General features: G+C 41.1%; 1 protein-coding gene and 1 long non-coding RNA gene across 2 annotated transcripts in view; both read right to left on the bottom strand.

Annotated features, from left to right (window-relative positions):
• The window catches only part of LOC148997565 (uncharacterized), a 197829-nt gene that overhangs the window by 95504 nt on the left and 90192 nt on the right, over window positions 1-12133 (bottom strand). The gene's annotated exons all lie outside the window — the stretch shown is intronic.
• Window positions 2572-4227, bottom strand: LOC148997569 (E3 SUMO-protein ligase ZBED1-like). The gene is made up of 3 exons (XM_089116721.1): window positions 3999-4227; window positions 3206-3592; window positions 2572-3069 (listed from the first exon to the last, which is right to left on the bottom strand). Exons 1-3 carry the CDS (start codon window positions 4056-4058, stop codon window positions 2572-2574), a joined length of 945 nt encoding a protein of 314 aa, XP_088972847.1. The 5' UTR covers window positions 4059-4227.

The raw sequence follows: 12133 nt of genomic DNA, 5'->3' as shown, positions 1-12133 counted from the left end.
GAATTTGCAGTGGCAATTAAACACAAAAACAGAAAGCATTCTTTTCCCTGGCTCAGTGATGATATCAAACAATTAAAGGGGGGGTTGACTGCTTTTTTTCTTTGCATGATTGTGTTATGGGGTGCAATATAACATGTATTCGTGGTTTTTCGTTTTTAAAAAGTCTTATTTTTCATAAACTTCACGTCTATTGTCAGCCGCGCTCTCATCTGTCCTCGAACGAGCGGTTGACTTCCTGATTCTATGAAAACACTCCCTCAGAAACACGTCGTGGGCTCAGATTGGTTAGTTTGGTCCGGTGAGTTGTGATTGGCTAAACTGTCGCTTACGTTGTCCGGAAAGTTAACGCCCATTACCTTTACGGGCGCAACGGGCACGTCATGAGCACCGGTCCAGATGTAAATATGCGTCGAACTGCAGTCTCAGTATGACCCAGAATCAGACCGAGAAAGCCGCGATGAAGAGAGTCAAACAGAACCTCACCACACATGGCTCTTAATAAACGTTTCTGAATGATAATTTGCTATATTTTTTAAACTTTATACACGTTTGTTTAACACAATAGCATCTGACTGGCAACAATAGCAACTGACTGGCTACTAATGTTATACTCAAACAGCGGTGGCAAGTTTACGTTCTTGATCAAATCGAAAATAACGTCATAAAACATGAAAAATACATTTACAACACTAGCACTTATACAAAATTCATGTTTGTACGCGTTTGTCGTAGACACAAAATAGCAGAACTAATAGCCTAGTGGCAATAAAGCTAGCGCTGGCATTTGAAAAAAGCTAAAACACAAGGCTAACGTTACGTCTGGAATTACACATGCAAATACATTTAAAATGGTTAAGTCTTAGCCTACTTACAGGTTGTGGCACAACAACTGCTGCCTCTGGTTTTAAAGTCGGAACTGCTTCATGTTTACAGTTTCTTATTGAATCCGGTGTTGAACTCGTGAAGATTCTGGAAGCTGTCTTCCGTAAAATGCGCAGCACAGAGAGCTAGATTACGATCGTCATTTTCAGGAACATAATCAAACATAAATTGTATCCATTGTTGACGAAGTACAGCGTCCGTGCGAAGTTCGAAGACATAAGAACTGAGAGCTGCATGAACAACACACTCGACGAGCTGCTGGAGCTTCTGAAATATGGCCATGCCCTTTTCTGCATATTCCGGAGGGAGGGTTGATGCAAATGTGTGGGTTAGTGACGTACCATAACCCAGCTGTAGTCCCAATCCAGTCGTTTTTGTAGGCAATATACTTTCTGATTTTTAAAAGACGATATCTCTGCTTACACTGAACTTTCAGCGCTGCAACTTTGCAGATAATGTTTATGCACCAACAGCAACATTACACACTATTTAAAATGAAAAAAGTGAAATCGCAGTCAACCCCCCCTTTAATGAAAGACAATGCCCTTAAAAAGGCCATAAAGTCAAAACTATCTTGTGACAGACAAAAATTTGCATCTTTATAACAATTATTAAAAACTGTCATGGAAACTCAAAAGCGATTTGGGAACTGATCGATAAACTAACAGGTAACACTGCATCTAGTTATAAATTAATAACTAAAGAACAACTAAAGAACAATGGGATGCTTATGCAGGATCCATCTGCTGTGGCACAGACACTAAACAACTATTTTGTTGATTCAATTGATACCATAGCCGAAAGTTTCCCTGTGAAATATAACAACTTACCAGTTATTAGTTCAGATTTGTTAATTGAGCCCCCACTATAACCAAAATTTGTATCCATATCTGATCTGGAAAGGGTTATTACACAGCTTAAGTCTTCAAGAGCAAAAGACGTGTTTGGGATTGACACACTCATGCTAAAACAAATAGGTCAGTCAATTTTGGGTCCACTAACACACATCATTAACTAGGGGTGGTTAATCTGTCTGATTTCCCGATTCGATTCGATTCCGATTATTGAAGTCCCGATTCGATTATAGTCGATTTTCGATTATTAACGATTCTCGATTAGTGATTATTGATTTTCCATTTCACAACAGTAAATGAAAATACTATACAAAGTGATTACAGTATTTAAAAAAAAAGTCAGCTGCCGAATTACTTAACTCTTTTATTGAGTAACAACAAATCAAAACACTTTCTGTGTCGTGTAGTTATCACTTCAGAATTATTTGTATGTAGCTTATGTTCTGTAGAACACAGAAATGAGTAGATCACATTGTGTTGTGACTCATCAAGTTTAACTAAACAATAACAAATAAATGAAAGGCTTATTTCCTTTAGGAAGTAGATCAGAACCAACATACTGTAGAAATTGGACAATTTTCTTCTAGAAAGACAAGGTGTTGTTCAGGTGGAGGAAGACTGCAGGTTGCAATCGAAATTGTCAAGGTAAAGAAAAAGTTTTTTCTCCACCTGAACAACACCTTGTCTTTCAAGAAGAAAATTGTCCAATTGAATCATTAAGAAGACAAAATGAGCATTTTTGAACAACTTACTGTAGCTTCAGCTTATCTACTGTACTATAGAACACAGTGACAAAAGGCAACACACTAACTTGTAATCAAGTTGTACTAAACATTCATATCTCTGGAACGACCAGATTCTTATGGAGGAAGACCAGCTGGTCCACATGTTGTGGCGTGAGTGTGCTCCGTTGTGCTGACACGATGTCTCCCGCAGTGGAGAACACTCTCTCTGCAGCAACGCTCGTACCTGGGATACATAAATATCGTTTGGCCAGCTTAGCTAGGAGAGGATACACATGATGGTTGGTGCTCCACCACTCAAGGGGGTCATCTGTGAGAGGAAGTGAAGGGGCCCCCAGATACATGCGAACCTCTTCCTCAGCCCTGGTGTGTGCCGACTTGGGCTCTGCTGTGGTGCCAGTAACATTAAATGTTTGGCCCAGCAGTGCAGTCAGAGAAGATGGTCTTGAGGTAGAGGGCGTGGGATTTTCATCCAGCTTCAGGGCTTCATCGCAAACCTTCTGAACTTCATCATCCTCCTCACCGTCATCATACCCCTCAGCCATGTTATCACCTTCCCCCTCAGGGACTTCATCCTCTTGCCTCATCAACTAACACAGGGAAGCAGTGAAATAAGACACAAAGCATACAAAGCACAGAACTGATACAAAGCATTAAATTAATCAGATCATTAATTAATCATTCTCTAAAAAAAGTAGAATTATTAATAATCAAAAGAGAGAATACCTCAAGGGATGATGCAGCCTCTGCAGTCACTCTGCTGTATGTCTCTACTTTTTCATCCTCTGAAAGAAATGGGAGAGCTTTAAAGCGAGGATCCAGGCAAGATGCTGTATGGAGTGTGTGCCTCTCTTTTGTAGATGTGTATCTCTTCCTCAAATCTTCCTGGATGGCATGCTTGATTTCCCGGGTCATCGGATCATCCTCTGGTGCAGGGGTGAAGTCAGCCAGGAGCTGTGTGTGTAGTGGGGCGATGATTGAGAGAGTAGGCATGCTTTCCTCAGACATTGTGGTGGTGGCCAATTTCATTGGCTTGAGGGTCTTCACAAGGTGTTCAGCGCCAGACACGTCTCCCTCACTCAGTGTGCAGATGTCATGTGCACCTTTCCTTATCTGTAAGGATGATGGGAATTGAGAACAGGAAAAGTTAAAATAAAGGAATTCACACTGTATGCTAAGTAACACTGTATTAACACTGTATGAGTTCTCCATTCACGTCAGCACAACAATTTAAAGTCATTAAGACTGTCTCAAACAAATGCACCTGTGCCTCCTCAAGGTTATTGTGTCAAATTGACAAACAAAACTAAAAACATTTTCTGTATATACATATTTTTTAGTTAGTTATTTAAGTTTTGTGTGTACACAATATCATATTTTTTATAATATTTTTATTCTAAAGTCTATTTTTTTTTTCATTTCATTTTATTCATTTAAATTAACTAAAATTTATATATATATATTTTTTTACACCTTGGCTTGCTACTAGGTCTGATTAAATCTTAAATCCCAGACTTACTTGAGGGGAGAGGAGCGCAGCGCAGATAGCAGGCTGCTGTTCAAGGAACCGATCAACCATGTCAAAACCACTATTCCACCTTGTTGGAGCATCTGTCTTCAGTTTGTGTTTAGGCAGTTCTGGTAAAATTAAAAAAGAAGAAAAGCTAATTAGTAGCCTATATAAGGAATTATATTTTTAAATAGCCTACTGGTCATTTAGAAACTAATAAAAAGCTTGCTTTGAATGCAAAACCGTTAAAATAGATTCACTTCTATTACAATTTTTTTTTTATTATTATTTATTAAATGAATTTTAAGCCTTTTGCTTACCGAGTAGGGCCTGCTTTTGTTCCAGCACATGACTGGCTGTGGTGCTCCGGTGGAAGAAGGCGGTGATCCGTCGGACTCGACCCAACAGTCGGGCTACAGCGGGCAACTTCAGCGCTCGTTGGCAGGCGAGGTTTAGGGTGTGAGCGTAACAACGAACGTGTATAAAGTTGCCAAGCTCTGCAGCCACGTTCATATTTGACGCGTTATCTGTGACGAGAACCAGGTCGTGTTTGTCTATTCCCCACTCGTCCGCCGCAGCTTTGAGAAACTCACACATATTAGCGCCCGTGTGGCTTTCATCCATAGCTCTCGTCTGAAGCACGTATGACATTAGCTTCCACTCACTGTTGACAAGATGAGCTGTAACGGTCACATATGAGACGGTGGCTCTGGAGGTCCAGGCATCGCAAGTTATTGCTACCCTGGGAGCAGACTTGAGGGACTCTTGCACTAAAAACTTTGTCTCCTTGTAAAGAGTCGGAATCGACTTCTGTGTAAAAAAGCTCCGCGATGGTATCACATACCTGGGCTCCATACTGTGGACCATGTAGCGGAAGCCTTGGTTTTCAACCACGCTGTATGGCCTCATATCTTTAGCTATAAAATAAGATATCGACGTTGTGATTTTCTTAGCTCTCTCCGAGCCCGGGGCCAATTTTGTCACATCGTGGAGAGTGCGCTGATTCGGTGGGATGACGGGCTTCATGCGGTCGTCTTTATTAACCCACCCTGCCTCATCTGGATGAAAGCGGGAAATGTGGGCCCTCAAGTTGCTCGTATTGCCGCAGTACTTCAGTTTAGTGTGGCAATGTCGACAGACGGCATGCGTTCTATCAACATGTTTAGAGCTTCTGCCATGAAAACCAAAATGAATCCACACCTTTGCTTTGTGGCCAGATGAAGCTGGGTAGATCGGTTGATTGCTGGTGTCTGGTTCTTCCATTTTAAACACGTTCGCTCTGGCTGCCGTTACATGCGATTGGAACTAGGCGCGTTCGCGACCTTCAACTTCCGGTATAAAATTTTTTAGAAAATAAAATGTTTTTTTTTTTTATCGATTTTTGAAAATTTAATAATCGATTCATAATCGTCCATTACATAATCGCGATTAATCGAAAATCGATTTTTTTCACCACCCCTATCATTAACGTGTCACTAGATCAAGGGAAATTTCCTGAGTCATGGAAACTTGCAAGTGTCATTCCTTTATTTAAAGCTGCAATACCTAAGATTTATATGCCGCTAGAGGGCGCTACATTCAACACAACAACAACGGCTTTGCTTGATGACGACGTGGAGGAACGCGGAATGATGGGAACTGTTGTTTTCAACTCCACCGTGGATAAATCAGTCAGACGGGAATCGAAAATTAGTTGTCATGGATGAGGTAAAGTTCGATTTCTATAAACGTTGCGTTTAATGACATGCTTGTTTTTCATTAAACTGAAATAACCGCAAGAAAAGTCAGGTTTAAAAGTAAATTAGTTACTGTACGAGTCACTGGACGAAGCTATGGTGGAGAGGGTTTGAAGGGGCAGGTCTCTTGCAAGGAGTTGACGTGGCTGGTCCTCCTTGGTAACTTTATAAAAATAAAAAATCAATTTAATGTACATTTGACACATCTTTTCATGTCGTATAAGTATTCAACCACAGCTACAGTTTCACAAAATTAACGTTAAGGGGGTCGCACACCGGACGAGAAGCTGCAGAGCCGCGTCGCACCACATCTTTAAAATTCGAAAACATTATTATCTATAAGTGTAACGTTACACATACCGGCAGCGCCATTCGGCGTCTGTCCGCGGTGCCCAGCAACAACGCCTCAGGACCGTGTTCAAAATCCTGCTGCGCCACAGAGCGCCATTTACATAGTTTTATAAAAAAAATTAATTATTTTTGTCTCAAATCGTTGCTAATGGATCCTGACTTCGCCCTATGCTGCAATATGCATTTAGTTTTGCAGTCATTTACAGAAATCAGCTGCTTGAATGACAATTGCTGATGTTATTATTAGATTTTTCAGGTGAGATTCTCAATTCATTCAGTTAACGGATGCTCTGAGGTAAAGTTTTCAGACTGCAGACTCAGCAACGATTGTATTTAATTGTACAGTACAATCATAACATAGAACAGACATTATCTTCATTTCATGTCATTAAACATAACAATATTGTTGGCCATATACTAATGAGAAAGTGCGCGTCCGGTGTTCGATAACGTTACTGTGGAGTTGTCCTAAACGTGGCGCGACGCTTCTCGTCCGGTGTGTGACCCGCTTTACAGCCAACAGTTCACATTCCGAGAATAAATGAAAAGAATAATTGTGCTCCATTCCATAACAAATGCGCGAAACAAGCTGACGTTTGTTGCTTGATAGACGTTAATGCACAACTACAACTACCGCATTTGTTCAGGACTACACGTAGTACGAGCGGAAACCGAGGTAAGCGAATATGACGCGATTGACTGGCGACTCCCAGCTCACCTCTACTCATACGCCCCGTTTCCTTGGTTAAAATCTCAATTTTCTCGCGATTTAAACATTGTTTGAAACATTTGGAATATTGTGAGTTATCATCATAACTAAAAATATAACAATAGCCTTGTGATTTTGGGATATTTGAATGCAAAAATCTTAGGTATTCCACCTTTAAAGGTGGTAACTCCCTTATTCATCTAATTACTAGTGGCACGGTACATGAAAAAACACCCGAACCGTTCGGTTCGCTTGTCTCGGTTCGGAGAGTGTGTGTGTCTCACGGTTCGACGCATGCGCAATGTAGCCTCGTGCCCGTATGTGACTTGTGTTTTCTTTTCGCGCGACATAAGCTTGTTCGACTTGGACCGGCGCTGGACAGAGCGACCGGTGAATAACATCAAACTAGTGCGAGAGTGACGGCTCCGTATGCTTTTCAATCACTTTCGTGGTATTTGATGTCATTACCGATCGCTCTGTGCAGCGCCAGTTCAAGTTAGTAAACAAGCCAGTAAAAGTGGAGTATGGAGCGCTGCAGGTCACGGCACGCGGAGAAATGGCATGTGGTAGAGATGAGGGAGTTGGAGGATGCGCCAGCGTCGTATAAGTCTAAGTCCAGTGTGTGGGAACATTTTGCATTTCATGTTATGATATTTTAATATAACGCTACAGTGGCACTTTATGTTTAGATAAGAGCTTCAGTCAAATGTTTCCAAATCCTGCACTTTAATTTCAAGTGAAAAAAAAGTACCCTCACTCTCTGGGAATAGAAGCATTGTTGATACTGTCTTTTGTGTTGAGGTTGAACTTATGTTTAACTTTATGTTTATGGCCTTTGCTATTGTTATAGCTAATTATAGGCAATGAGGTTTCATGTATATTGACTTATTCATAAAAGACTGTGTTTTAAGAGTTCCTCTTTTTTTCTTTTAAAGGTGCCATCTGTAAAAATTGAGGTTAAAATATCCCAAAAATGAGCTACACACATCAAAAGATTGAGAAGAAATAAGGTTGATGATGTCATTAAAAAACTGACAAGTTATAGTGCTGCCGAGATATTAACCTGAATTAGCATGCTAAATTACTAGCCCCGGCCCGGCAGGTGTCGTAATAACAGTTTCGGCCATGGGAGGCGGTATGCGGGCAGGCAACATAACCACCAGCCAAACTGCAGTACACGAGTGAGTCGCGCTCGCGCCGGCTTGTGTGTACTTGAACCTGATGTCAGGCGTGTGGAAAATACAGCCCACTACTAAATTTCAGTTCAGGGAAGAGTAAAAAAAAGATTGGTCGATATTATGCATGAGGAATACATTTTGGTAAGTTGTAACATACTGTATCTTTCAACAGTGTTCGTGTTCTTTTACCATTAGCTAGTAGAGATGATCGGTTCACGTGCGTTAGGGATCTGTCGTGTAAAGCGCCAATACTGAATTTATTGTTTGAATTTCGTAATAAAATGAACAGAATTTGAGAGCTGACATCGGTCTCCGTGTCCTTTTCTGTGCATGACAATATTGATGTGTGGCGTGAGAGTGTGTGAAAAGTGTTGTGAGATTTAGCAGCTCTGAAAGATACTATCTTGGTCCACATCAGGGAATGCCGTCTGTCAAATTAATTAAAACTTATGATAAAAATGTAGTATGTACAAAACGAATATCATAAAACTAGAAATAATAGCCTGGGCTTTAAAGGAACACTCCGACTTTTTGGGACTTTAGCCTATTCACCTTACCCCCCAGAGTTAGATAAGTCCATACATACCTTTTTCATCTCCGTGCGTGCTATAAGTATGTTTGACGCACCCACCGCTAGCCTAACTTAGCACAAAGACTGGATGTGACTGGTTGCAGCTTTCATACTGATCCAAATGAGTGGCAAAATAACGCAAACGTTTTCCTATTTACATGTTGTGATTTGTATAGTCACATAATGTACAAATAAGATAAGATAAGATAAGATAAGATAAGATAGTACTTTATTGTCCGTGTACACGGAAATTTGTCTTGCAACCAAAACTCCAACAATTATAACACACACAAACTAAAAACAAAACATACAGTCATCAATAAAAAGTATACCAAAGTACTTAAATAATATTATGGGCACTCTGCCCTGCAAGAGTGTTCTTCAGCTACAAGTGGGGGGAAAACTATCGCTTCTTTCCCCTCATGCGTTGATTCAGCATCGATATTGACAGAGGAACAAATGAGTGTTTGTATTTGTTCTTCCTGCACTCTGGGACCCTATAGCGCCTCCCAGAGGGCAGGAGTTGATACTCCTTATTCAGCACATGAGAGTAATCTTGGGAGATTTTATGAGCCAAGCGTACAGTATGTATTTCATGACTTTCAATAAACGCCTTCTCAACCGACTGTCCCACCAATTTTGAACAAATTCCCAGGAGCCGAAAAATCCTCGCCTTCAATTGAGCTGAGAGGCCCCCAAACCACACTGCTCCACCATACTGCAGAATGCTTCGAATAGTTGACACAAAGAAAAGAGACAGGATTTCGCTACTCGCTCCGAATGACCTAAGTCTCCTTAAAAAATAAATTCTCTGCTGTACCTTGCTGCAGATGTAGTCTACATGATAGGTCCAGGAAAGGTTGCTGTCCACATACACTCCAAGATATTTGAATGAAGATTTCTGTTTTATGATTTGATTGTGAATAATTAATGGTGTAATGTGGCACTCATGAGGGGTGCCGAAGATGATCTCCTCCGTTTTCTGTGTATTGAGGATGAGGGCGTTTTGATCACACCACTTAACAAGATTGTTCACTGTTTGCACATAAAGTTCCGCCCCTTCCCCCTCCTTCATCAAAGCTACGAGCGCAGTATCATCAGAAAATTTGATGATATGATGGTTGGGTGCAAAGGTAGCACAGTCGTTGGTATAGAGTGTGAAAAGCAAGGGAGAACTAACACATCCTTGAGGGGCACCGCAGCTGGTTGTGACCAAGGGTGAGTAGGTGTTATTAACCCTAACCAGTTGTTGCCTGTTAGTGAGGAATGAACAGTACCAATGAATGAGATATGGATTCGTACCCATTAGGGCCATTTTAGATAACAATATGTCCGGATTTATTGTATTAAATGCAGAGGAGAAATCAATGAACAGTACCCTGGCATATGGCTTTATTTTCGGAGTGTCCAGATGTTTTGAGACCAGATGCGTAAGAGTGCCGACAGCATCCTCCGTACTGCGCTGTTGCCTGTATGCAAATTGCAACGGATCCAGTATGTCCTGTACAGACTGAGAGAGCTGATTTGCTACGATTTTTTCCAATGACTTCATTAAAACAGATGTTAAAGCCACAGGTCTGAAGTCATTACACTCCTTGGGGCATGATTTCTTTGGTAGGGGAATGATATGCGATGTTTTCCAGGCCACAGGGACCGTGTGCGTATCCATTGATTGTTGGAAGATGGGTTGCCACACTGGTGCTAGCTCCTTGCTGTAAGTTTTCAGGATAGAGGCACTGATGTTGTCCGGGCCGGTGGCTTTACGTAAATTAAGCTGACCAAATACTTTTTCCACCTGACCCACTGTAATTGTCACTCTATCCTCAGAGCCCATCGTGACTGACTCCAACACCTTCCTGCATCTCTCCGTGCTCCCAGAGGTTTCAAACCTAGTAAAAAAGGTGTTCAATTCCGTGGCAGAGGCCATCTCATCACTTGCCACAAATGGTATCCTGTTTTTACCTGGCATGCCTGTCATGCTTTTCATTGTATCCCACGTTTTACGTGGATTGCCAGCCTTGAAAGCTTCCTCCAGATGTTTCTTGTGTGCCTCCTTTGCCTTCCTCAATTTTTCCCTCAGTTCTTTATTTGTTTTTTGTAGCTCTCTTCTATCCTTATTTTTAAAAGCCAATTTTCTCAAATTCATTACTTGTTTAATGTCTTTCGTTACATAATTTTTGTTATTGGGGTACACCCTAACTGTTTTTGTGGGTATGATAGACTGTACACAGAAATTAATATAATCCGTTGTAGCAGTGCAAGTTTCTTCCAATGTGTCCCCCCTCAGCACTTGCCAGTCCGTGCAGTCAAAGCAAGCTCCCAACTCCTCTCTGCTGTCATCAGTCCACTGTCGCACCACCTTATTCTCCGGTTTATGACTTTTTAATTTTGATGTGTACGTCGGGATAAGATGTACCACATTATGGTCAGAGTTAGAAATTGGTGGTTTGCTCCTGGATTGATAGGCATTAGGGAGATTAATGTAGCATTTATCCAGTATACTCTCCTTCCTTGTTTCACATTTCACAACCTGTTGAAATCCTGGCAAGGTTTTCTCTAGGTTGCAGTTGTTAAAATCTCCCAAAACAATAGCAGGAGCATCTGGAAAATGTTGTTGTTGGTTATGCACATAATCTGCTATTGATGTAGCGGTACAATGCATTTTGCAACTTGGGGGGACATAGACAACAAATAGCAAAATGCAAAGTCAAATGAGACACAGACATCTTTTAACCATATAAAACCTGGGAACTATTCTCTGAAGGCGAAGCACTGCTACTTTGACGGAGTAATAACCGCATCACCGGAGACACGCCGTGGTGAGGAGCGGAGAGTTCGCTCAGTGTTTGGGTAATAGAGTCAGCAATTTATAAATAGTAAAAGCGTAGTTTAGAGTCATGGGTTTTCGCTCTATTGTAAATAGCTGCGACAGTAAACAGGGGAGGTAATACCATGTTTCACAGAATTCCAACTAAAAACGCTGACTGGATGAAGAAATGGCTAACTTACTCTGGATATTTATCCAAACACACCTAAATAGATTATCAAGGGACATTATGTTTGCTCGGTACATTTCAATGAGGACGACTATTTTGAAAAAATGGAATTTGCCACACGGACCATAATGTGCTGAAGGATACGGCCATCCCATCGATAGCACAGACAGGACAAGTGGATCACCTGCGGCTGAGGTAAGTGTTCCGTTATGTTTTTAGATGACCTACTGTAACAGTGCCTTTAGCCAGATCAAATGTAACGTTAGTGACACTATTATATGATTAGGGTATGAATATGTTTTTATCTTGATGCGGTGCGGACGCGCTTGGGGAAAAAAAAACGAGCGCGTTCACCGCGTTGAACTTGCGCGCGGCGCGCCTAGTAGCCTAAATTCGAAATAACCATGGAAATAACGAACTTGAGCGTGCAAAAGGGTACGATAGGCTGTGAGTTCATTGTGCAAAAACAATTTGTGCTATTTCCCCTTATTCTATCCTATAGTAATGCAATACTGTATATTATATAGGCTACTGTTGAATACATTTGGTTCAGCTAATAAATTGCATTTAAAATATATTGATTCCTGTAATAATAATTATTTA

Source organism: Pimephales promelas, chromosome 2 (assembly GCF_988280905.1).
Source record: "Pimephales promelas chromosome 2, fPimPro1.hap1.1, whole genome shotgun sequence".
Classification (NCBI taxonomy): domain Eukaryota; kingdom Metazoa; phylum Chordata; class Actinopteri; order Cypriniformes; family Leuciscidae; genus Pimephales; species Pimephales promelas.
The sequence above is the reverse complement of the archived record's forward strand: the minus strand, read 5'-3'. Positions and strand labels throughout refer to the sequence as shown.